This window comes from Dicentrarchus labrax, unplaced genomic scaffold (assembly GCF_905237075.1).
Source record: "Dicentrarchus labrax unplaced genomic scaffold, dlabrax2021, whole genome shotgun sequence".
Lineage (NCBI taxonomy): Eukaryota > Metazoa > Chordata > Actinopteri > Moronidae > Dicentrarchus > Dicentrarchus labrax.
Genome location: NW_026136710.1, coordinates 21887434 through 21914697, shown reverse-complemented (window position 1 = coordinate 21914697; position 27264 = coordinate 21887434). Strand labels below are relative to the sequence as shown.

The window sequence follows — 27264 nt, the reverse complement described above, 5'->3', positions numbered from 1 at the left end:
AGGAGCAGAAGGTAAATTGAGTCCAGTGAACCAGCGAAGTTAGCCAGGTATCCCTTGGGCAAGGTTAGCAAATTAATAAATGTAATGTTATTATATGAAAATACAATGGTAACAAGGGTGCAAACTTTTTCAAATTTTGGGGGGTCTCCTAAAGCTCCCCTAAAAGCTGTATGCTATAGCTGGTAACCAACATGTAGCAACCTTCATTTAACTATCATCATATATTACTCATATGATGATCTCCATTCCATATGATTTAGTCAGTCTCATTTCAATGTAATATCAGGTGTTCATTTGCATTTCATTATGATTTTGAAGTTTGTCCATCACCAGTCTTTAAGTAGGTTAGGTGTAGTTAGGAAATCTCATAATTGCAAATTGGTAATGTGCGGCTATCTATGATTTATGATGAGGATATGATAACATTAATCTGCATAAGCAGTGAGATCCATACTTTGAATTATTTAATATAGTCTTCCATATATGGATGGAATTTGAGTTAAGGTAACACACTGCCAGGTTTAACTTGAAAAATATTTTTCTGCCGTATCAGGTGGATAACTTTTTGCTAAAATATGGATGGGCACAAGTAATCAAGGTTACATAAATCCCTGAATTGTACAGTCACGAGTGAAGCTCTGCAGTGGCACTATCAATATGCTGTTCCTGTTCTGTTTAACATTTCAAAATCTCACTCTCTACTCAGGCTCTGTTCATCCTCAATTTTACTTTTAAAGTACATGACTACTTATTACTCTAAAATATTACCCATTAGGATGGAGTAAGTGCTGTGTGTTTCACTAACGAAGGTTCTGTCATAAAAAACAAATCTGAAATTATCGTCAGTGATAGATGACATTTTCTCAATTACTGTAAGCATTTGCTTACAAATGTGGTTGTCTGTGTTCGGCAAGATTTTCACTTTGGGGGCAATATAGTGGTTCTAGTGTGAATTCAAGGATAATTTAATAACACACCCTTCTTTACTGCATTTTGCACACCATGTTTTCTGTACTGCTTGAGGAAAGTGTGTTAATTTACAGTTAGTCTTGGCATAATTTCACCGGTTCATCTACATATGGCTTTTTGTAGAATTATATTCTCTGATGCCACCTGTTTTAATTTATTCCTTAAAGTTCGAATTTAATCTTAAAAAATTAAGTTTATTCTCAAACTGCAAAAAAAAAAACAAGTGTCTAGTTGGGGACTTTTGCTAAATGTCAGCAACCAAAAATTCCTGGAAGTGTGTGAAAAATAAAAAATAAGCCTCACTCACAATGTCTGTCAGAAGATATTTTAGCTGCTAGACAGCAGGTAGGTTTCACTGGAGTCTCTGGATCAGCTTTGAAGTCTGTCTGACTGACTCACACTGATATACACACACTGTTGCATGTGATCCACCCTGTGGGCGGAGTGCTGAGAACTGCCTCACACAAAAACAATAGTGCTCAGTTTGTACTACACTAAGTCAAAGACACAGAGAGATGGGGAACCGCTCCTCCATTCCTGAAGGTGAAGTTGGAACCTTTTCAGCATATTGCAGTCAACACTTGTACTAATTATGTCAATGTTTTTGAAATAATTTAATATTACAGAATATATTTATGTTTGCAGGTCCTCCACTGAGGATTGTGATGATTGGGAAAACTGGAGTTGGGAAAAGTGCCACCGGTAACACCATCGTGGGTAGAAAGGTTTTCTATTCTGCAGCGAGAGAGCACTCTGTGACAGAGACCTGCGAGACAGAACGGGTCAAGTGTCGCAGAAAGATCAATGTGGTTGATACACCTGGGATTTTGGATACGACTAAAAGTGCAGAGAGCATAAGGACAGAGATTGCAAAATGCATCCAGTTGTCCTCTCCTGGCCCTCACGCCTTCCTGCTGGTCATCCAGATCGGCAGGTTCACCAAAGAAGAAGAAAACTGCGTCCAAGCCCTGGAGAAAATCTTTGGACCCGAGGTGTTTAAATATGTGATCGTTCTGTTCACGCGTGGAGATGAGCTGAAGGGAAGAAGCATTCGGGAGTATGTGCAAACAGGCCACCCAAAACTTCAAGAGGTGATCAACAGGTGCGGTAACCGGTACCACGTCTTCAACAACAAGAAAAGAAGGAACAGAACTCAAGTGGTTAAGCTGATCGAGAAGATCGATGACATGTTGGCAGCAAATGGAAGAAAGTACTTCAGTGAAGAAATGTATAAAGAGGCAGAGCAGACTCTGCAGCAGATGAACAGAGACACAGCAGAGCAGCAGGTTTACAACTTCTCCTTCATGCCTGAACTGCTGCAGAGGGTCATTCTGTTTCAGGCCATACTGGCTGCTGCTGCACAGGAAGACGCCAATAACTCAGACCACTCCATCACTGCCTCAGAGTCCAACATGAAGCCTGATTTCTGATAGAAAATGCCTTCAGATCTGTTCTAGATTTTTCATCCTCTGCAGCAGAGCAGCAGCTCAGGTAGTTTGAAATTTAGAAAATGAACTGTTTGTACAAGCAGCCATGTTTAATTCAAATATATTGTGGAAACTGTAACTGTATTTGTGTTAAATGTGTTTGTGTATTTGTGATGTGGTTTGTCAGTGTCAGGATTTGCTGCTTTTTCTGTGTTTCATACATTTATTACTGAATCTAGGTCAAACCACAAAAGGGTCCTTTCAGATTATTTTTACATTTAATAAATGAAACGATTGATCACTTTCAAAGACAACAAAGACTATGATTAAATCAGTAGTAACAAAATGGAGATTTACTGTATGTGAAATAACAAATATTTGACAACATACAATATTTTGCACTTCTACATATCAGTATAATCTCTATTCATTGTTTGTAGGTTTGAAATGGGGAATATTCACACTGTTTTCATTCTGCATTGTGCAACAGCTATTTTGTGTCCATGAAACTAATTATTAAAATGTATTCAAGAGTGCAGAACTGGAATAGTCATCTAAACTATATCTGTATAAATTGTTAAAGAAAATGTAACAAAAAAAAAATCTAATTGTGTGATTCATTTAATTTAATTAATGCACCATTTTATTTATAATTTTTGATTTAATTAATGCAGGGCCCTATGCAGTCTGTGTTGTGAGACACCAACTGATGAATTGACACAACTTAAATATATAATAGGTAGAGTTGTCAGTTGTTTATTTTGTCAATGTGTGCTTGTAACTGTAGTTATTTGACTCTTCTTCTTAAAAAAAAAAGGTTGTAGAATTTATGACACTCCCAAAGAACTGGTCTAAGGCCTTGGACAGCTCTCCCTCCGCCCTCAGAGTTCCACTTCATGGATGTTAAGGTTAGAAGAGGGAGCTGTAAAAGAGACCTTCACATTTCTGCCTATGTTTCCACCAAGTGTTTGTTTCTGATGGTTTATTTTGTGGCTTTGATTAAGCCTACCAGTGGCAACTTCTTCTGGAAAGTTCTTCCTCTTGGCTTGAACATCTGTCTCTGTTACAGTAAGGTCGCTGTCTGACAGGTTCTTCAAGTGCTCGTAGGAAAATATGAAGAAATGTTAGGTGTTTGGGGTTAGGAGTCAAGTGTTTGTTGTAAGGGGTAGGGTTAAGGTGATTGACTAAGTTTATCCCTGGCATGTAGCCTGTACTATTCCCATACCAATGAGGAAGTTACATTATTATCCTCCACTGACACATGTACCCTGTGCCAAGTGCACAGGTATGCACAACCACAGAGACTGATCTGTGCTGTGTTGCTTGTTGTAGCTGCGCTAACAGCTCTGCTGCGAGAGCCTCTCTGGTTTCACTTTACAAAGAAATTAAAATCGACATTGTTTTGCGCATTTTGTGCCCTACTTCAGAATTAAAAAAAAATGGAAAAAAGTAATAAACAAATTTTTTAAGATTCAATTTACATCTAATTGAAATCTTATCATTAAAATAAATTGAAATGTCATATTTATTTTGAACTTTTATGTTTGCCTTTTACTACAACTATTTTCCCTTTTCATTTGGTTTTTAAGTTTTATGTTTTGACCATATCTGAACCTGTGTGAAATGTGGATCACATCTGCAAATCTATATGAAATGATGTTTGTCGAAAATAAATCCCCATTATTACTGTGGCAGATTTTTTTGTTTGATCATTTATTTTGACATTTGTTATAAGATAAGATACTTTATTGATCCCACACTGGGATGATGCTTGTTACAGCAGCTCCTGATAGAACAGAGTAGACAGAACTATATATACAGAAATAGTTTTGATAATGATTCCAGTTCTGCAATCTTGAACCTTTATACATTTTAACAATCAGTCTCAGTGACACAAAATAGCTGTTGAATAAAAAGTGTGGATACTCCATAGCGAGCAGGAAAAACACTGGTGACACTGATTTCAAACCAACAAACAATAAATAACAATATTAATATGTACAAGTGCAAAATATTGTACATTATCAAACATTTAGTCATTCACATACAGTATCTCCCTTTTGTGAAATTACATTGACAAAAAAAATCTTGTTGCATGTGCTACATTGTTGGAAAATCCAAACTTAAAGACATGTAGAGACATCACAAGTTGGATTTTGATTTGATTAATCATAGTCCTTGTTGTCTGAATGAATTGTATGAAACAGAAAAAGCAAATCCTGACACTGACAAACATAATACTGGTAGGTGCTTTTACTGGATAAAGAGTTAACTGAGAGTTTTTCTGTTGTTGTTTTTTAATCACAAATACAGTCACAGTGTCTATGATTTATTTGCATTAAACATGGCTGCTTGTGCAAACAGTTCATTTTCTACATTTTAAACATAAGCTGTTCTGTATTAGAGGAGCAGAAATCTAGAACAGATCTGAAGGCAGTTTCCATCAGACATCAGGCTTCATGATGGACTCGGAGGCAGTGATGGAGTGGTCCGAGTTGTTGGCGTAGTTTAGTCCGGCAGCGGCCAGTATGGACTGAAACAGAATGACCCTCTGCAGCAGTTCAGGCATGAAGGAGAAGTTGTAAACCTGCTGCTCTGCTGTGTCTCTGTTCATCTGCTGCAGAGTCTGCTCTGCCTCTTCATACATTTCTTCACTGAAGTACTTTCTTCCATTCGCAGCCACCATGTCATCGATCTTCTCGATCAGCTCAACCACTTGAGTTCTGTTCCTTCTTTTCTTGTTGTTGAAGACGTGGTACCGGTTACCGCACCTGTTGATCACCTCTTGAAGTTTCGGGTGGCCTGTTTGCACATACTCCCGAATGCTTCTTCCCTTCAGCTCATCTCCACGCGTGAACAGAACGATCATATATTTAATCACCTCGGGTCCAAAGATTTTCTCCAGGGCTTGGACGCAGTTTTCGTCTTCTTTGTTGAACCTGCCGATCTGGATGACCAGCAGGAAGGCATCGATCTATCTGCGACACTTGACCCGTTCTGTCTCACAGGTCTCTGTCACAGAGTGCTCTCTCGCTGCAGAAAACCTTTCTTCCCACAATGGTGTTACTGGTGGCACTTTTCCCAACTCCCGTTTTCCCAATCACCACAATCCTCATTGGAGGACCTGCAAACATAAATATATTCTGTAATATAAAAGTATTTAAAAACCTTGACATAAATAGTACAAGTGTTGATTGCAATATGCTGAAAAGGTTCCAACTTCACCTTCAGGAATGGAGGAGTGGTTCCCCATCTCTCTGTGTCTTTGACTTAGTGTAGTACAAACTGAACACTATTGTTTTTGTGTGAGGCAGTTCTCAGCACTCCGCCCACAGGGTGGATCACATGCAACAGTGTGTGTATATCAGTGTGAGTCAGTCAGACAGACTTCAAAGCTGATCCAGAGACTCCAGTGAAACCTACCTGCTGTCTGTTCTCTACTAAGCAGTTAAAATGCAATCTAACAGGCTGCCATCGAACGGACATCTGCAGTGTAAGTGATGCATCTTTCCTCTGTTTTTTAGAACACTCAAGGATATTCCATTTACATGGCCAGGCATAAGAAAAAATGAAGAGAAGGAAGATTTGTTTGGATTATGCATTTCGAGAATAAAGCAAAAATGTTGAGAGCTATTAATTGTAAAGCTTTATTTTTCCTCCACACTGACTGGAACCCGTTTTGTGGCGGGTGAACTAAACAGCTCATACCATGTCCAAACTTTCCAAAAGTAATCCGGATTGTGCATCAAAAGGAACTTTTTGTTTATACACAAATTCTTTTTATTTGTACTGTGAACCTTTCCCTGCTTAATACTTGCCCCCATAAATCAGTACAGCTTTTATTTAAATAACTGTAAAATTGTACATATTTTTTAATATTTCATTATATTTTTTTCTGTTTTTTCTGTACTTGCTTTTTATCTATATTTTCTACTTACTGTGGTTATTGTTATGCATTAAAACAACAAGGTAAATTCCTGCGTGAAAACCTACTTATCAATAAACCTGATTCTGATTCTGATTCATACAGCACATCCTGAACAGTTAACAGTCGCTCTGCTTGGAAAGAGAGCTGAGTTAAGGAACATCATTGGAAACATGATCCTTGGCAGTAATGCATTCGACACAGAGTCAAACATCCTTGTAGTGGGAGAGAACAGCTCATTCAAAATAATCAACACTCCTGATTTCTTTGATGAAGAAAGTCTCCTCCCGGACCAGCACATTATTGACTTAATGGCACTGTCTCATCCTGGCCCTGATCTGTTCATACTGACAATAGATCCAGAAAACACCCAAGAGGTAGATGTTGTGGCTCAGATCAGCAAACTCCAGCATACGTTTGGAGAAAGAATCACAGAACACTTGGTTGTCACATTACCAGACATGGAAAGCTTCCATTCACCCAGTCATCTGAAGGAAATCTTCAACATCTGGTTGGCACCTGATGAAAGTATGGCCAGTGAATGTAGGAAGTGGTGTTCTGGCCGTGACCCTTTCCTGTATGACTACAAAAACTACAGTCAAGATGTTGTGACTAAAAGGAAGACAGCCTTAGAGAAGATCCTAGAGAAGCAAAAGTAGAAACTTCTTTACTATGTAACATTTCTGACCATTAACATAACATATAGACAACAAGTCCCACCCTATTTATGGCTAGCTTGTGTTTTTCAGTGCTTTTTTCACCAGACTTTCTGAAGAGCTGAAATGTCCTTGTAGTTTATAATTAGCATATCACACAGTGGATCAACTAAAAAGTACCGAAAACATTTAATTTCTCTATAGGGTCGTATTGTCAGACAGTTGTGGTGCTCTCATTCAATACTGGACCAGTTTCAAAATGTTGTCTCCATTAGTTATATTTATACGGTAGGTACAGGTTGAGAGAAAGATTCTGAGAATAGCGGCTCATTTGCTCTGACTACCAGCTTTAGATTGCTCTCCATGCTACACTGAGTGGGGGTCAGTGTACCCCTGTGTACCCTTACCCCGGGTTACACACTACATAGCCATAAGGCCATAACTCCTACAGTCCTTGCTCCCTCACGTGTCATTTTTTAAATATGCTGGGAGAGATGATTTAAGAAGGTTTTAAAATAAAGCACATGCTTACACATGATGCATATGCTTCAGATTTCCAGAAAGCCTGATTTCAGAAAGCCACAGAAACATGGATGAACACAAACCAGCCCCAAAGCAGGATGGGACTTCTCTATAGCTATCATCTTGTGATACACTAATTATGACAACTATTTCAGATGTGGTGGCGATCCCCTGTGTGACGTTGGCAGCGCAGGTTGGTTTTCATTTTCAAATATATTTGGTTATATGTTACGTTATGTTATCATGCTGAAGCAGCAAACCATTTGCAAGAATAGAAACATCAGCAGGAAAGAAATACCAAGTGTGTTAAACTGGCTAAATATGGTCCAGCTGTTCTCAGTGGGCATTGGGTTGGTTGTGCCTTGTCACTGATTTTGTTCATGGACAAAATCTTCTGGCACAGCCAGGGCTTGGAGGGCGTACAATATGGTATGTATGCTGGAGCAGCCCTTGAACATCACATTGGTATGCTTCAAGAGAAGCAATAAAACATATATAATTTATTAGAGTATATAAAGATAGCAACTGTGATGGATCAAATGCTCATGTCTGTGTTTTGTAGTGTCGCTTTGCCAATAAAACATAATTCAGAGGCAAAACAACGCTGAGATATTCAAGATTATGATAGACATTTTGAAGGGAAAACTGGCCCTTCAGAAAGTTTATATATTTGGGATCTTTTGATTAATTCATTTTGTCTGTAACTGTATCTTCAAGGTACCAGTGCTCATGGAGTGCCAGACAACATATTTAACATCGTTCTGCTAGGACTAACTGGGACTGGAAAGAGTGCATCTGCCAACACCATCCTGGCTGTTGGAAACACCCGACGGGGTTCAAGACAACTTTTTAGGTCTGAGCCAAGCTCTGTGCCGGTCACCACCCAGTGTGAGTTCAGAATAATGGAGAAGCCGTTCGGGGTGCTGGTGAGATTGGCAGACACTCCAGACTTCTTTCACGACCAACTTGAAAACTCCAAAGCACAGGTAGAGGAGTGTAAGAAGTACTGTCAGCCAGGACACTGTGTGGTGTTACTTGTGATACAGCTGGGCCGGTTCACAGATGCTGAGGAAGGAATATTAGAAAAGCTGGAGGACAAGCTTGGCTGGAAGATCAGAGAGAGCACAATCGTTCTACTGACCCACGGAGAGGACTTGAAAACAAAAAGTCTGCCACTATTTATTGAAAAGAGTGCTCCCCTCAAGAACATTGTTGAATCGTGTGGCAGTCGTTATCATCTATTTAACAACTCTTCTGAGGACCCAAAGCAAGTCATTAATCTCATCAAGAAAATTCCAAATTACTACAAAATGTTCACAAAGTTAACAAAAAGACATTAGTTACAGAATGCTAGGATTAAAGCACAGCACAAGAGCCTGCCTTTCCCTGCGATCCCCGGTCAGGGTACCGCTAACAGGATTCAACAGGCATCTGCAGCTTTAAACAGAAAGTCTGCCATCTGACTGGGGTCACAGGACCACCAGCTGATCTACGCAGCTCACTGGCAACTGTTCTTCCTCCCTCCTTTCACAGACTGTCGTTAACGTACTGGGCATAGATAGTTTCAGATAACTTAACAGGGTTAACGGCTAAGCAAGGACTGTTTAATTACTGTAATGTTGCTGTACTGATGTGTTTTATTCAGGTTATGTTATTGTGTTGTTACTGTAGTAACCGTAGTCTTTGAGACAGTGCTAAGGTTATGTTAGTTTAATGTTATGCTTCACACAGACAGTCGTTGCATGCCACTAACTCCCTTCTGCCTCAACCTCAGCACACACGACGAGAGGGAACTCAAACCCTCCCGCTCCTCCATGCTCTTCGTGTCTCACCAACACCTGTTTCATACTCAGCTGAAACATCTGGTCAGAGGACAAAGGACACACACCTTTTCTGGAGCGCAACCCCTCATGCGGGTGCGCACACACTAACACACACACGCACACACACACACAACTAGATAGATAGCTAGATTTGCATTAATTATTCCTTTAATAAATACTTGTGTTTACACATGCTAGCCTATTTAATTTCACACAAGAGTGGATGATACCAACCTCTTCTATGCAGAATTCCACATCCTTCCACTTTAACTATTAATAGTGATTTTGTTTATAGTTATTCATTTAATTATTAATCTGATTTCTAAATTAATACTTGTGTATTTTATGAGACTGATCAATCAATGATTGGCTATCGTTTGTTAGCTTTGTGTAGAATCTCTGGATGTGTCTTGTTAACAGTTTCATGTGTCTTATTATGACCATCTAAGAGGAAAGTTTGGCAACGACTGTAGTTGGCAGCAAGGCAAGCAAAATAATTTAAAACGCGCATCCACATTTACCAGCGAGCAGTCTTCTTCTTCACTGCTTTTGTGGGCGCATTGAAACTCTTTTTGTGCTTTACCGCCACCAATTGTCGATCTGCAGGATAGCATGAAATGATCAGTGTGTTTGTCAGAGTCCTAATTTGGCATTTTGTGGAGGTGAGCTTACTGTCATTCTTTCTCAGAAAGAATGTGGTTGACCTACATATTATTCTTTATTGTCCACCAGGCGTCACCCTTGTCTCAGTTTTCCCTTCCTGTCAGTAATTGGCATGCAGTCCTCCTTCAGGTTATGGAAGGGTTGCAGCAGGTTAAATCCAGTGTTCAGTAGTCCATCTTGTCTGCTTTTGTGCTTCAGTCCAGTTTAGAGGTTATGCTTAAGTAAAACTCGATGTTATTCTTTTTCCACTGTTTGTGGGGGGTTTGGCCATCCAGCTCACTGCTGAAATAAGGGAACAGTCGTGTTTAAAGCAATGCAGACATAGAACACATACTGGAACTTACATTTATTCAGGTCCAAAAACAAAGGAATGAAAATGACCTTTTATGCAGATTAACATTTACATAGGGAGGACAACTTTTTCATCAAACACTAGTTCCACCTTTTATAATAAAATTTTTTTTACATTGTTTGGTATAAAAACCTTTAAAAATAAACATCAAACACTATTACACGTGTATTGAACATTTTATTCATGAACTATGTTGTGGATGCTGGCGACCGACTCAACATACCAAGGTTTTACCATGCTTGTGTCTTAATATTATTACCAAAGCAAGATGTTTCTGGATCCATATTTAACAAACACTAAGCTCATCCTTTTAATCTGTCTTGTATTCATTTCTTAAAGAAAACAAGAAAGAAATCAACTCTTAGATGGAAGCCGGTGCCCATTGCTCACTTAAAGGAGGGGGCTCATCCGACTTGTTCACAGCCACACACTGGTTCTTTAATTAAACTTATCCTTATATGCCAATGCCGCGAAGCTGTGAACTTCTGAGAGAAAATCAACTGAGCTAAGGCAACAAAGTTTGACAAATTAGCAAATGAGACAAGAAACTATAGTTGGACCGGGAGCACTGGGATGCTTTGTGGGCCCATTTTACAAAAACATGAGCAAGACAGGCCACATCCTTCTCCTCAAGATCCTCGATACCTGTTCAACTGTTAGTCAAAGTTTTTTCCAATTCATAAAAATGAGCTTCCATTGCAGCAAGAGTGCGGTTTAAACCTAATCTGCCTCAGGGTGAGTTAAATGATCTAACACCGCAGGGTCTCCCAGAATGAGTTATTATTCCGAGTTCCAGTACCAGTGGCAACTTCTCCTGGAAACATCTTCCTCTTGGCTCGAACATCTGTCTCTGTTACAGTAAGGTCGCTGTCTGACAGGTTCTTCAAGTGCTCGTAGGAAAATACAAAGAAATGTCAGGTGTTTTGCGGTTAGGGGTATGAAGGTGATGAGTTGACATGTAGCGTGTACTATGCCCGTACTAATGGCAAGTGGCAGAAGTTGAGCAATTTTCTCATACCATTTCCATTGTTATGCTCCACCGTCAGTGAACATGTATGCACAAGACTGACTGCATTCAGGTTCATTAAAAAATAAAGAGCTAGAACTTACTGCATGATTTTTACTGTGGCTGACTTTTATTTAGTGATTTTTGTTTACATTTTCTTTAACTGTATTTCTATTTACAGACACCTTCATACAGTTTAATAATTAGTGTCATGGACATAAAATAGCTGTTGGACAATGCAGAATCAAAAACATGTGGATGCTCCCTATTTCAAAATACAATGATTAGAGATTATATTAATGTGTACAAGTGCAAATGTGGTCAAATAGTCACATCTCATTCACATACAGTATATCTCCCTTTTGTGAATTTACATCTTGTTGGGTATGCTACACTGTTGAAAATCAAAACTGGAAGACAAGTAGAGACAGAGAGTTTATTCTGCTCCTTACTACTGATTTACTCATAGTCTTTGTTGTTTCTGTGTCTGTATCAAGTGTCAGGGCAAGGACCATCTTGTGATTTGACCTAAAGATTATTAAGACAGAAGATATTTAGTTACAAATGTATGAAACACAGAAAAAGCAGCAAATCCTGACACCCTTAACTTCATCATTAAACCTACCAAAGTGGCTGTTAGTGATACATAACAGAAAAGACTAACATCTGATGTACAGACATATAAGCAAATATTTATTTTATAATCACATTTGTATATATTGGTTTTCATAACATCAAAGTGTCTTCGTCTTCCACTGTTCACACAAATGCAAACAATTTCATTAATACAGTATGTATTTACTTGACAATGCTGACCTTTGAACTGAAAGTCCAAAATGGAGGAAGCTATCTCACCAGCTGTGTGTCACCCTGTTACGACCTCAGATGTAAACAGAGAGGTAATAGGAGCAACAATTAATAATTAACCCAGGGTAGAAGAAAGACGGGAAAATAGAATTATAAGTACTAACAAAACGATTTATTAAATGTTTAAATAAAGAAAGAATTCAATGCTATTAACAAAAACTAAAGTGGAAATAACAATTTTAACAAAAAACATGACTTAAACAAACACAAACCAATCTCACCCTCCCTCCTCTGAGAGATTTATAACACATCCATACCATTTTCCAAACAGGTGCATAATCTTTTAGAGTCACTATAGATAGACTTTATAGTGACTAGAAATTTACAAGTTACACACCAGTAGCAGCAGCAGTAGTAAGCACCAGCACCACCAGGCATAGGCTGGCTCCGATCATTGGTACTGAAAATGGAAAATTCTAATCAGTACATATAGCCAGGCTAAGAAAGCACTCTGGAATTAATAGTTTTTTGTTAACTTTGGGAACATTTTGTTGTAATTTGGAATTTTCTTGATGAGATTAATGACTTGCTTTGTGTCCTTCAAAGAGTTGTTAAATAGATGATAACGGAAGCCACACAATTCAACAATGTTCTTGAGGGGAGCACTCTCATGAATAAATCGTAGAAGACTTCTTTTTTTCAGGCCCTCTCCATGGGTCAGTAGAACGATTGTGCTCTCTCTGATCTTCCAGCCAAGCTTGTCCTCCAGCTTTTCTAATATTCCTTCCTCAGCATCTGTGAACCGGCCCAGCTGTATCACAAGTAACACCACACAGTGTCCTGGCTGACAGTACTTCTTACACTCCTCTACCTGTGCTTTGGAGTTTTCAAGTTGGTCGTGAAAGAAGTCTGGAGTGTCGACCAATCTCACCAGCACCCCGAACGGCTTCTCCATTATTCTGAACTCACACTGGGTGGTGACCGGCATAGAGCTTGGCTCAGACCTAAAAAGTTGTCTTGAACCCCGCCGGGTGTTTCCAACAGCCAGGATGGTGTTGGCAGATGCACTCTTTCCAGTCCCAGTTAGTCCTAGCAGAACGATGTTAAATATGTTGTCTGGCACTCCATGAGCGCTGGTACCTTGAAGATACAGTTACAGACAAAATGAATTAATCAAAAGATCCCAAATATATAAACTTTCTGAAGGGCCAGTTTTCCCTTCAAAATGTCTATCATAATCTTGAATATCTCAGCGTTGTTTTGCCTCTGAATTATGTTTTATGAGCAAAATTACACTACAAAACAGACATGAGCATTTAATTTGTTGCTGTAGTTATTATACTCTAATCAGTCCCTCCAGAAAAATGCAGCATTTTTTTGTGATTGTTGCGGGCAAAAATCCTTGATTATGCGGCACTTTTTCTTAAACAATGCGATGAAATATGCGGCATATTTATGCAATGAAATTTCGGGAACTTGCCAAAATTTCGGGAACTTGCAAAAACTGCGGTTTGATGAAAAACAGGGGAAAAAAGTGATTCCCCCAACACCCTGTTCTCACAAGGCTACTACCTTAATGTAAAGAGTCATTTCCTATTACTTCCTATGATAAGCAAACATACTACATCACAGAAAGTGCTGGGAATATTTAAGTTCTCATCTTGTTTTATTTCAGACCTTAATAAACACATGGCTCAAACTTACAAAACACTGATGAGTCAAACAAGTTCTGTAGCTTTACAAAAGGAATATGCTACCACTTCTGTAAAAATGAATAAATAAAATATAAAAAAATTAAATGTGTGCTTCCTGTTTTACAGAGGTAGCTGTACAAAACAGACATCTTCTGTTAAAAGAATTAATAATTATTTTTGTTGGCAAAAGACTGATTTGCGGGCTTCATCATGGCTTCTTCGCGGGGTTTGCAGCTTTTCGATGACGCTCACGTCGCGTAATTACGTCACTTCATAACGTTCCCATGGCAACAGGGGAAAATGGCTGCTCTTGTGTGAAGTAAACGCAACATTTGATATATGTGACTTTTTTTGCAACGAAAATGCGGGGATTATGAAATCATGCAAGCCCCGCGTATATTGCACAGAAATCAGCAATTTATGCGGTGAAAGTGAGGCGTATTTGAAAAAATTCGGCCCCGCATGAATATGCAGACTTTGGCTGATTATGCATTGAATTATGCGATCGCATAATCGCGTTTTTCTGGAGGGACTGTCTAATATATGTTTGGATTGCTTCTCTTAAAGGGCTCCTCCAGCATACATGCATTCGGTCATTTATTAAGATACACATCCTGATTCCTTTCAGAGTGTATATTTAATGTAATGTTTAACACTCAAGGTTCAAGCTTAAGATTAATTTTATTGGGAATTATTTCAATCTTTGCACAAGGAGTAGCTTTCAAAACGTTTCACTTAAAAGTAAAAAATAAAAAACTTTAAAATAATAATACTAATAATATTAATAAATCCTGTTAAATATAACCAGGTCAAGGATAGTTCATACTGGTTCATCCTGTTTCCCCATACATATTCAATAGGAATTAATGAGCTAAATGGACGGTACCAGATTTAAAACTGTGATCCCAAATGGTACAATTGACAAAAAAAGAGTCACTACATCACTAGCCAACTACAATGCAGATAGCCAGATAAGATATGTAATTCCTCCAGGGTGTTCTGGGTTTGCCCCAAGGCTGTCCATACATTTGGTTGTGTCTCTGAATGTCTCCACAGGGAGGCGTCCAGGAGGGATCCTATAATCAGAGGCTGAACTGATATCGGATGATTGGAGATCTCAATTATGTTTTATTGGCAAAGCGACACTACAAAACAAAGACATGAGCATTTGATCCATCACAGTTGCTATCTTTATATACTCTAATAAATTATATATGTTTTGTTGCTTCTCTTGAAGCATACCAATGTGATGTTCAAGGGCTGCTCCAGCATACATACCATATTGTACGCCCTCCAAGCCCTGGCTGTGCCAGAAGATTTTGTCCATGAACAAAATCAGTGACAAGGCACAACCAACCCAATGCCCACTGAGAACAGCTGGACCATATTTAGCCAGTTTAACACACTTGGTATTTCTTTCCTTTCTATTCTTGCAAATGGTTTGCTGCTTCAGCATGATAACATAACATATAACCAAATATATTTGAAAATGAAAACCAACCTGCGCTGCCAACGTCACACGGGGGATCGCCACCACATCTGAAATAGTTGTCATAATTAGTGTATCACAAGATGATAGCTATGGAGAAGTCCCATCCTGCTTTGGGGCTGGTTTGTGTTCATCCATGTTTCTGTGGCTTTCTGAAATCAGGCTTTCTGGAAATCTGATGAGCATGTGCATTAGGTGCAAGCATCTGCTGTATGTCAACCTTCCAATTCGTCTTAAAACCCCACTCCTAGCATATTTAAAAATGTGAAGGGAGAAAGGACTGTAGAATATATATATATATATATATATATAGCTAGGTAGTGTGTAACGCAGGAGTAGATTGACCACCACTCAGTGTAATATGGAGAGCAATCTAAACCTGAACCTTATTTTCTCATGTTTTTGTGTTAACGTGACTAATGGGGACAACAAGTTTTGAAACTGGTCCAGTTTTGAATGAGAGCGCTGCAGCCTGCAATCGCAAGACAGCTGATACTCAATCCTTATGTGCAGTTGTGAACCATCGAAATACATCCGTTAAAAGTGATTGTTTTTGCTACTGACAACAGTCTGATAATATGACCCTATAGAGAAATGAATACACTGTGTGAAATATGAGTTACAATATTAACCACAGGGACATTTTAGCTCTTCAGAAAGTCTGATGAAAGAAACCCTCTATGAGAAAAAAGCACTGAGAAACACAAGTTAGCCATAAATGGGGTGGGACTTGTTGTCTATATGTTATGTTAATGGTCAGAAATGTTACACAGTAAAGAAGTTTCTACCTTTGCTTCTGGATCGTCTCTAAGGCTGTCTTTCTTCTTGTCACAACATCTTGACTGTAGTGTCTGTAGTCATATAGGAATGGATCACAGTCAGAACATAAGTTCCTACATTCACTGGCCAGATTTTCATCAGGTGCCAACCAGATGTCGAAGATTTCCTTCAGATGACCGAGTGAATGGAAGCTTTCCATGTCTGGTAATGTGACAACCAAGTGTTCTGTGATTCTTTCTCCAAACGTATGCTGGAGTTTGCTGATCTGAGCCACAACATCTACCTCTTGGGTGTTTTCTGGATCTATTGTCAGTATGAACAGATCGGGGCCGGGATGAGACAGTGCCATTAAGTCAATAATGTGCTGGTCCGTGTGCAGACTTTCTTCATCAAAGAAATCAGGAGTGTTGATTATTTTGAATGAGCTGGTCTCTCCCACGACAAGGATGTGTGACTCTGTGTCGAAAGCATTACTACCAAGGATCATGTTTCCAATGATGTTCCTTAACTCAGCTCTCTTTCCAAGCAGAGCGACTGTTAACTGTTCAGGATGTGCTGTATGAATCAGAATCAGGTTTATTGTTAAGTAGGTTTTCACATACAAGGAATTTATCTTGTTGTTTTGATGCATAACAATAACCATAGTGCATAGAAAATCTTAAATAATATATTAAAATGTATGTACAATATGACATTTAAATGTTGTATGTTATTTAGATAAAAAAATCTGTACTGATTTATGCAGGCAAGTATTAACCAGGGTTTTTAGGGTAAAGTTTACAGTACAAGTAAAAAGAATATCTGTATAAACAAAAAGTTCCTTTTGATGCACAATTTGGATTACTTTAAATAGTATGGGCATGGTTTAAGTAGAAATTCTACCCGCCACAGAACTGCTTCCAGTCAGTGTGGAGGAACAAATATAAAGTCAGAGAGGCTCTATGGGCTTTACAATCAGTATACAACACCCATTGCTTTGACCCTCGATTTGGGTAAAGTAACCCAAACACCCCAAAAAATCCAGGTCAAGAATTAACATAGTGTGACGTCACACATTGGTTTGTGGAGTACCGTTTTAGAGCCAGCGGAGTTAAAGTTCTGCAAGTTCATTGATTGTACAGTTTTAACTCGTCTGTAGCAGGAAACAATGGCAGCTCGCTTGGCTACATACGATCTCGTATTACAGCTACACAGTACACTAAAATATGTTTTTGAAATGAATCGCAGTAACAGCATCTTGATTCATATTTAAACAGCACTGCCTAGTTTGACCGTTTGATCTGAGTTTGATGCGTTGAGCTGGATGGACTCACTGAGAGGTCAAAAGCATACACTGCGTCATCAATATCATCTATTTTACTCTAAATTGTTACAAAATTTTGTTGGGTTTTTTTGTAGCCTAAGGTGCTCCCCCTCGCCTTTACACAGAATGCAGGTTTTAGACACTTCTAATTTGGCTTCATTTTACACCCAGAAGCTCTGTCCATTATATATACTGTCAATGTGCCAGGTCAAAACAGATTGTTCTCTATGATTACACAAAAAAAGGTTTTAAGTAGGTTTGTGTTGCATTTGTCAGTTAGTCAGAACCACTTTTTAAAATGAAAGATTTGTTACATTCTTACAACAAATGAGTAGAGAGAGTATTAGGGCCAGGCATAACAAAAAAATAAGAGAAAGAAGATTATTTTCTTTTCAGTTCCAGAAAAAAGTCTAAATGTGATCCATCTAATGTAATTATGCTTGAGCTTGGCTCTAAATTTATATACTAACAATTTAGTGTGGAGTACATGGTTGTTAATATGAGTTTGTTTCATGAAGGAAGACAACATTATAGATTACAGAATACATTTTCTCAATTACTGTAAGCATTTTCTTACAAATGTTGTCTGTCTGTCTGTCTGTCTGTCTGTCTGTCTGTCTGTCTCGAAATGCAAATTTAAAAAAATCTTCATTTTCTTATTTTGTTTTTCTAATACCTGGCTGTAATACTCCATCATGATTACTGACCATGTAATTGCAGTATCCCAGATTTGAGTCTTGTTGGGGACTTTTGTTACATGTAACCCTCCAAAAAATGGCTGAAAGTGTTTTATAAAACAGAGGAAAGATGCATCACTTACACTCTAGATGTCCGTTCGATGGCAGCCTTTTAGATTGCATTTTAACTGCTTAGTAGAGAACAGACAGCAGGTAGGTTTCACTGGAGTCTCTGGATCAGCTTTGAAGTCTGTCTGACTGACTCACACTGATATACACACACTGTTGCATGTGATCCACCCTGTGGGCGGAGTGCTGAGAACTGCCTCACACAAAAACAATAGTGTTCAGTTTGTACTACACTAAGTCAAAGAGACAGAGAGATGGGGAACCGCTCCTCCATTCCTGAAGGTGAAGTTGGAACCTTTTCAGCATATTGCAGTCAACACTTGTACTAATTATGTCAATGTTTTGAGATACTTTAATATTACAGAATATATTTATGTTTGCAGGTCCTCCACTGAGGATTGTGATGATTGGGAAAACTGGAGTTGGGAAAAGTGCCACCGGTAACACCATCGTGGGTAGAAAGGTTTTCTATTCTGCAGCGAGAGAGCACTCTGTGACAGAGACCTGTGAGACAGAACGGGTCAAGTGTCGCAGAAAGATCAACGTGGTTGATACACCTGGGATTTTAGATACGACTAGAAGTGCAGAGAGCATAAAGAAAGAAACTGCAAAATGCATCCAGTTGTCCTCTCCTGGCCCTCACGCCTTCCTGCTGGTCATCCAGATCGGCAGGTTCACCAAAGAAGAAGAAAACTGCGTCCAAGCCCTGGAGAAAATCTTTGGACCCGAGGTGTTTAAATATGTGATCGTTCTGTTCACGCGTGGAGATGAGCTGAAGGGAAGAAGCATTCGGGAGTATGTGCAAACAGGCCACCCAAAACTTCAAGAGGTGATCAACAGGTGCGGTAACCGGTACCACGTCTTCAACAACAAGAAAAGAAGGAACAGAACTCAAGTGGTTGAGCTGATTGAGAAGATCGATGACATGGTGGCTGCGAATGGAAGAAAGTACTTCAGTGAAGAAATGTATAAAGAGGCAGAGCAGACTCTGCAGCAGATGAACAGAGACACAGCAGAGCAGCAGGTTTACAACTTCTCCTTCATGCCTGAACTGCTGCAGAGGATCATTCTGTTTCAGGCCATACTGGCTGCTGCTGCACAGGAAGATGCCAACAACCCGGACCACTCAATTACTACCTCCGACTCCAACATGAAGCCTGATGTCAGATGGAAACTTCCTTCAGATCTGTTCTAGATTTATAACAGCTCAGGTCGTTTAAAATGTAGAAAATTAACTATTTGTACAAGCAGCCATGTTTAATGCAATACATTGTAGAAACTGTATTTGTGGTAAAAAAAAAAAAAAAAAATCTGTTAATTGGCCATGGTAGTCATTGATTAGTCAGGAAGTTTTCTGTGTTTCATAAATTTGTAACTGAATGTCTTCTGGTTTTTTAACTTTAGGTAAAACCACAAGACAGTCCTTTCACATCCATTACACACATAACATTTTTTCTTAATTTAATTTCCCAAAAGGGAGATATACTGTATGTGGATGATTGTGAATATTTGACCACATACAATATTTTGCACTTGTATATATTCATAAAATCTCTATTCATTGTTTGTAGGTTTTAAAAGAGAGTATTCACACATTCACATTGTTTTTTATTCTAAACTGTCCAACAGCTATTATGTGTCCATGGGACTTATTATTAAAACCTATAAAGATGTTCAAGAGTGCAGAACTGGAATCATTATCAAAAATATTTCTGTATATAGAAATATGGTTGTAGATGGTGTAAAACATTAACAAAAAAAAGAGCCACATTAAAAACCATGCGATTTGCTTAATTTGAAAAGGGCTTTTATGAATTCAATTCTGTAAAGACAAAGCAGCTTTACTTAGGGGTTAACATTCATCATCAGATGAAAAGACATCAGAGAAACATTGTGTAATATACACTGATCAGCCATAGCATTATGACCACCTGGGAACCCTGGTCCAATCCATGACCCTGTCTTCGGTTCACCGCTTTTCCTTCCTTGGACCACTTTGATAGGTACTGACCACTGCAGACTGGGAACACCCCACAAGAGCTGCAGTTTTGGAGGTGCTCTGACCCAGTCATCTAACCATCACAATGTGGCCCTTGTCAAAGTCGCCTCAAATTAACACATCAACTTTGAGGACAAAATGTTCACTTGCTGTCTAATATATCCCACCCACTGACAGGTGCCATGATAAACAAATAATCAGTGTTGTTCACTTGACCTCAGTGTTCAGAATGTTATGGCTGATCGACATACAGACACAAGAAACATTTCACTCAAGTTTTAAATATGTCAAAGTAGTACAAGCAAAACATACCTCTTGAGGATAAATATCATGACATTTAAATTTATTTACAGTAGTTAAAGACAACATTTCAATTAAATGTAAAACTGAAGTGAAAAACAAAAATATATTTATCTTTTAATTTTTTTATTTATATTTTCTTTATCAAGTAATATAATCCTTTTTTTATTTCTAGGGTATAAACTGCGCAAAAAAATGCAGATTTCCATTTCTTTGTGAAACCAGAGAGGCTCTCGTAGTAGAGCTGTTAGCTCAGCTACAACACAGGTACCCACACAGTGACAATTGACTGTTTGAAGTACAAACTTACTAAATAAACAATCACCTGACAACTCTTACTATTTTGTGAGCTGTGTCAATGCATCTTCGTCACTGTCCTTGTTAGGAAAAAGTATTGATTTTGGACGATGGGAAATACAAGCCATTGTTTATGTTCTAAAATGTTTTAAATAAAACCAACTGTTTCACATGATTATGCTGTGAAGATCATCATCACATGCATGATACATTCTAGCTCTTTATTTTCATAACCCAAGTGCACAAGTGCATACTTGTTAGAGCACATGTGACGGTGAAGGATAACAATGGAAAATTTATGAGGAAATTGCTGGACTTGTGCCACTTCCTCATTGTTGCAGGAATAGTACACGCTATATGTCAGTGATAAAATCTGTCGTCATCGTAACCCTACCCCTTAGGACAAACACCTGATATCCCTTCTTTTTTTTCTGACAAGCAGTTGAAGAACCTGTCAAACAGAGACCTTACTGTAACAGAGACATATGTTTAAGCCAAGAGGAAAAACTTTCAAGATTCTCCGGAAAGAGAACATTTCTTGCCTTGCGGCTTCCTCTTTGGTATTGGAATAGTACATAAAGGATAGTGATAAAGTCACCCTAACCCTAATCCCAAACCAGAGAGCTTCTTGTAGTAGAGCTGCTTGCTCAGCTACAACACTGACACCCATACAGTAACTCTCTCAAAGGGCCATAAACGTGGGCCTAGTAAAAAAGCCATCTGTGAAAAGCAAACCATCCATTGGTCTCATCAAAATACCATAGGCTCCATCAGTCACCCCTGTGGAATCTCTTACTACCCATTCTGTGGCACTACCCAGTGGTTTCCAACAGGAAGATGATCATGGTCTATAATCCTATTATAAAGCAAAATATAATCACTAAATTATTTATAGATTTACAAACTATATAAACAAAAAATATAATAACTATCAAAATTGCAACTGAATATATCAATATTATAATATTGATTTGAATTTAAATGTAACAATTAAAAAGAAATCAATAGAGAGTTGTGTTTCTCAGGTTCCACTGGTTGTCCTCAGGTCATTACACCTGAACGAAGCAGAAGAATAACAAAGCCAACGCTAGCTGAGATAACGTCAGCACGTCAGTATAAAGTTACATAAGAAGCATCATGAACAATAATCACCATAACTCACTCCCTGTATTTTGTTAACATTAGCTTCTAAGGAGGCTTGATCACAGTTTGACTATTTCTCTCTCACGGTAGCTCTATCTTTACCTCCAGTACATTTACATACAGCAGCACACACACACACACACACACACACACACACACTTGGTGATTCTCGGTATAAACTTTGTGTGAATCTCTATAAAAATAGCAGCAGGGGAGAATATGGAGACATCTGCACCAGCTGGCTTAATAAATGAACCTCACCTTATAAGTTTCATGTTCATCTTGCAAACATTTAACAAACATTTAACAAACATTTAACAAACAATAACTACGTTAGCATCACTGAGGCTCCTGTAGCTAACAACGGTTAGCATGTGCTAGCATTACACGAACAATAAAAACAGCATAAACTCTTAAAAATACTTCCAGTTACTTCCTCTGCCGTCTCTCCACAGACAGTTGGTACAATCCCTCTTTCAGGAACAGTCTTTCAGCCAGTCCAGTATTGTACTGACCGAGGTTGTGAAAACAGTCCGACACAAAGTGGTTCACACACGAAACCAAAAATTAAAAAATTAAAAAATACAATTATGAACCTGAAAAGGGGAATAATATGTCTCCTTTAAGCATGTTTTTCTCTAGCCAATGTCTACAGGTCCAGGAAATGGTCAAAACAAACGCGCCGCTTAGCCAAAAAGGAGCTCTGTGCATCTGCACTCGATTGCTCTTACTGAACACCTTGACCCGTCTGTGACCTTAAAAGTGTAATCTAGTGGTTTGAAATTGAGTTGAGATTATAACATTTGAATTTAGAGAGCTGAATTTGAATTTCGAGATCTGAATTTGAAAGAACATAAAAAGTTGAATTTTTAGTGAGGCTCAAATTCAGTTTCAAACTAATAAATTCAAATTCAAATTATGCTATTCAGATTCAGCTTTGCAATACAGTTATTCAAGTTTAACAATACAAATTCAAATTATGCAATTCAAATTCAGGTTTTTAATGCAGTTATTCAAGTTGGGCAATTCAGATTCAGTTTCTACTGACACAAATATCAGCCATACAACCCAGTCTCTGACCTAGAGTTTTTGGGACAGAAAATGCTTCAGTCATGGCATTGAACCAATATCCATGGTTTATAGATATTATTTTGTTTGAGGTGCATGGCCAGGTGTTTCAGGTTGATAAATCAATTTGTCAGGGTCTGAGATATCATATTGGTTATTTCCTCTACATAGTCTTCAAGAACAACTGCCTCCTCCTATCCCTGGTAAAAGAAAATGGATAGAGAGAGACCACTGGGGAATCTGGGATGACTGATTTGTAGTGATTTGTTGTGATCTGTGGCAACTGGGTGACACAGACTGATCTGGTCCTGGTCTTCATCTGAGTAATAGGACACCTGAGGCAGTGACTGGCTGTCAAAAACCTCAATAACTTTATCCTGGTCCTCAAAGCTAGAATCACCATCTTTGTGTTCAGACTCAGTGGCAGATGCATCTTCACCTGATTCTGCTTTGGAGGCAAAATAGAAAAGCAGCTAGGGTAGTTTGACAGTGTCATATTGTGTCAATAGAGATATCATCAGGAAAGAATGTTGTTCTCATATAATAAATTTGAAGTCTGATTCATGGCCTTTCAGGATACCATTAAATCCAGCAATGATGTCCATGACAACCTTTCTAGTGCCCCCTCATTGTTTTGCTCTAACCAGTTTCCTGTTCTTCTGCTGTCTCCAACCGATCTTAGTAGTCCATGTAGTTTGCCTTCTTCTGGAATCTGCTTTCAAAGCTCTTCACTTTGTTTGGATACCTTTCTTAACTTGATTGTCTCCCTGACCTTTTCAAAAAGACCCAGTTTTCAATAACATAATTATTAGTATTTTTTTCTATTGCAGTACTTGCTTTTTATCTCTATTTGCTACTCACTGTGGTTATTGTTATGCATGTTGAGTGTACCGCTGTGATTTATCATAGCACCTACACCTGTGGAACCAGCTTCCAGTTGTGGTTCAGGAGGCAGACACCCTCTCCACATTCAAGAGTAGGCTTAAGACATTCCTCTTTGATAAAGCTTATAGTTAGGGCTGGATCAGGTGAGTCCTGAACATCCCTTAGTTATGCTGCTATGGGCCTAGACTGCTGGGGGACTTCCCATGATACACTGAGCTCCTCTCTTTGGCCACCCACCTAGAGCCAGGGTCTGTCCCAGGTTTCTGTCTCTTAAAATAACTTTTTTCCTTGGTGGGAACTGCAATTCTATAAAGAGAGAAGGACAGAGACAGAGACAAAGATGGGCCGCAACAACAATGGAAACAACTATACTTCAGTCAGCCAACTCACGTTTGAAATGTTTATTACAGCAGTATAGCATATTTAGATTTTGGCAATAGGCTCCGACCTCATCATTCCTCACTGATATGTTTACATAGAGATATTGGGGAGTGATGAGCAAATACCTTAAACCCCCAGCCAGAGCCTACAGGTGCCTGATGGGGTGGTGGTGGGGCTTACAGAGCAGCAGGCAGCAATACAGATGCAGGGCAACAGCGGCATTGACGGAGCAGAGGGAGAGCTGGGAAACTGTGCAGTTTAAATAGACTGCCAGTTTGAAAGGGTGCGCTTGGTTAGTGATTATGGAGTGGGGCATGTCATGTGTGTATATCAGCGCAGCTCGAGTTGACTGCCTGAACTAGCTCGCAGGCTTCACTCCATTAGTATAAATGACTAATGATGATGATGATGATGATGACAACAGCCACAACGATGGGGAATGATGATAAATAATGCTGATGATAATAATAACTATAATATGTATAGTTCCCATACCCAACAAACACCTTTAGTCCATGATTCAATGGTCAGAATTTTCAGTAACTGGTACAACCAATGTGGCAAATTTTAGTTTGGCATTTTGATAAAGTCTATATCTCTAGCTGATATTTCAACATGATCACCCTTCCAGAGTGGTAGCTTAGACACAGTTTTCAAACTTCAGTGACACCAACGAATGGGCCAAGGGGATGAGCAAGGAGTTTTCATGTAAAATAAAAAAAAATGCATATAATGAAGGTATAAAAAATACATTATTGCAGATAAATATTCAACAATTGTTTTATTCCTATAATTATCAATGGCATAACAAGTATACATTTTAGTTATAAACTAAAATCCTGTTTGACACTTGAACTGTTTTGGAATATAAAATATTTTTGCACAAATTTAAATTAACCTGTTGAGGGAATTAAATTGAATTATACTCAAAAATAAATTATGGGGTCCTTGATAACCAATATAAACAGTTAACAGTTGAGAAATACCCAAATTAATAAACTTCTAATCTTGTAAATATCAGTTGACCTGAACATAAACAAATATACAATACCAGTCAAAGTTTGTGTACATCTGCTTGAACAAACCACTGGTAGGGACCACTGGGACTTTAAACATGAATTTATTTATTTTGTATGATTTTACCTGAACATGTCAGTCACTTCATGCTAATGTTACCTGATAGCCCCTGATGCCCCCATGACCAGTTACAACAAACCTTCAGAGGCCTGTAATACAAAGCAAGTTCAGCATTCCCAGGATCTTTAGTTATCATCTTTAGGCTTCACTAACCCTAAATTCTGCTGTCTTGCTATGTGGTCACACAAAGGTGGTTATCAACTCAGTATGGGTCGACCCTGCTTGAGCGCATTCACATAAATAGTGCAGCATTTGCATATGACCAATCACAAACAGAAAACAAATCACAACAAAATTGCAGGTGCAAAACACAGGATATTAATGTAGGTGTAAATTATTAGGCTTACAATATCACTGCCCAATCATTACAGTAGATTTAACTAGAATTGCATTTGTGAATTCTTTCAGCAGAATGTGTTGCGTACATGTATTCTTGTGGCTTTTATAGAGTTGATCTCTTATCTCAAACATACCTGTTCAGCCTTAGTTACCATGGCAATGTACCCTGTTAAGTGATCTACTGTTGTAGAACTGAAGCTTGTGGCTCCCTGAACCTTGGTGCCTAACACAGACACACCGAAGAAAGAACAGTGAAGGATTGTGGCCTGCCTATTCCTTTAGATTTCTTAGATTTCTTCTCTAACTGATTGCATGTGATGATTATACAATCTTCACATCATAATCATATGCTTAAAGTTCAAGGATGATGCTGTGAAATTGTCTTAATACAGTTGTTTTTTAAAATGTGGAATATAAGCAATGACAAGGCTTCACAGGGTAGAAGTAACCCTGAGTGGTTCAGTGGTTTTCAACCACTTAAATATCCTGTCATGTCAAGCTATTATGTTCCTTTCCTCCAGGGTAGTTCCCCTGTTCTCATTTTGTCTCTGGTCCATGAGAGTAGGTTGGGATTTCCACTTTGTTCTAGAACCTTCTCTTCCAGCATATTTAAAGGATCAGTGTTATAGTGTATTGTTAGGTGTATGTTGTAGAATTTATGACACTCCCAAAGAACTGGTCTAAGGCCTTGGACAGCTCTCCCTCTGCCCTCAGAGTTCCACTTCATGGATGTTAAGGTTAGAAGAAGGAGCTGTAAAAGAGACCCTTCTGCCTATGTTTCCACCAAGTGTTTGTTTCTGATGGTTTATTCTGTGGCTTTGATTAAGCCTTCCAGTGGCAACTTCTTCTAGAAAGTTCTTCCTCTTGGCTTGAACATCTGTCTCTGTTACAGTAAGGTTGCTGTCTGACAGGTTCTTCAAGTGCTCGTAGGAAAATATGAAGAAATGTCAGGTGTTTGAGGTTATGAGTCAGGTTTGTTTGTTTGATGTAAGGGGTAGGGTTAAGGTGATGGACTAAGTTTATCCCTGGAATGTAGCCTGTACTATTCTCAAACCAATGAGAAAGTTACCTTATTATCCTCCACTGTCACATGTACCCTGTGCAAAGTGCACAGGTAGGCACAACCACAGAGACTGACTGCGATCTGTGCTGTGTTGCCAGGGTCATGAAAATAAAAAGCTAGAACTTATAGCATAGCATGTGATGATGATCTTCACAGCATAATCATGTGAAACAGTTGGTTTTGTTATAGAATGTGTAGAATTTAATTAACGACAAATCCTTACTTCTGCTTGACGAGGACCGTGACGGAGATGCATCGACAAAACTTGAAAAAGAGTTGGTGTTTTGAAGGTGATGAGTTGACATGTAACGTGTACTATTCCCGTACCAAAGAGGAAGTGGCAGAGGTTGAGCAATTTTCTCATACCATTTCCATTGTAATGCTCCACCGTCACACTAACTGTGCCAAGTGCACATGTATGCTCAAGACT

The 27264-nt window shown here is 38.7% G+C and overlaps 4 protein-coding genes and 1 pseudogene across 8 annotated transcripts; 3 read left to right on the top strand and 2 right to left on the bottom strand.

Moving 5' to 3' along the window:
- Window positions 1-1461: 1461 nt before the first annotated feature.
- On the top strand, window positions 1462-26732 carry LOC127370997 (GTPase IMAP family member 7). 4 transcript variants are annotated; one of them, XR_007886332.1, is made up of 3 exons: window positions 1462-1512; window positions 1615-3484; window positions 26683-26732. XR_007886332.1 is itself a non-coding variant. In XM_051413555.1 (2 exons), the coding sequence occupies exons 1-2, from the start codon at window positions 1485-1487 to the stop codon at window positions 2397-2399; spliced, it is 813 nt and encodes a 270-aa protein (XP_051269515.1). In that variant the 5' UTR covers window positions 1462-1484; the 3' UTR covers window positions 2400-3920. The 4 variants fall into 4 exon arrangements, 1 of the variants encoding a protein (XP_051269515.1); XR_007886333.1 differs by having other exon boundaries at window positions 1615-3469; window positions 26668-26729; XR_007886331.1 differs by lacking the exon at window positions 26683-26732 and having other exon boundaries at window positions 1615-2929; window positions 3214-3920.
- LOC127371002 (GTPase IMAP family member 7-like) lies at window positions 3967-5649 on the bottom strand (annotated as a pseudogene).
- On the top strand, window positions 5796-9514 carry LOC127370984 (GTPase IMAP family member 8-like). Its single transcript, XM_051413538.1, has 4 exons — window positions 5796-5889; window positions 6427-6976; window positions 7655-7692; window positions 8217-9514. The coding sequence occupies exons 1-4, from the start codon at window positions 5850-5852 to the stop codon at window positions 8837-8839; spliced, it is 1251 nt and encodes a 416-aa protein (XP_051269498.1). The 5' UTR covers window positions 5796-5849; the 3' UTR covers window positions 8840-9514.
- LOC127370985 (GTPase IMAP family member 8-like) lies at window positions 11452-18336 on the bottom strand. 2 transcript variants are annotated; one of them, XR_007886330.1, is made up of 5 exons: window positions 18237-18336; window positions 16122-16668; window positions 15346-15383; window positions 12160-13290; window positions 11452-11871 (listed from the first exon to the last, which is right to left on the bottom strand). XR_007886330.1 is itself a non-coding variant. In XM_051413539.1 (4 exons), the coding sequence occupies exons 1-4, from the start codon at window positions 18274-18276 to the stop codon at window positions 12668-12670; spliced, it is 1248 nt and encodes a 415-aa protein (XP_051269499.1). In that variant the 5' UTR covers window positions 18277-18336; the 3' UTR covers window positions 11452-12667. The 2 variants fall into 2 exon arrangements, 1 of the variants encoding a protein (XP_051269499.1); XM_051413539.1 differs by having other exon boundaries at window positions 11452-13290.
- On the top strand, window positions 18453-20859 carry LOC127370995 (GTPase IMAP family member 7-like). Its single transcript, XM_051413553.1, has 2 exons — window positions 18453-18504; window positions 18606-20859. Exons 1-2 carry the CDS (start codon window positions 18477-18479, stop codon window positions 19415-19417), a joined length of 840 nt encoding a protein of 279 aa, XP_051269513.1. The 5' UTR covers window positions 18453-18476; the 3' UTR covers window positions 19418-20859.
- Window positions 26733-27264: the final 532 nt, after the last annotated feature.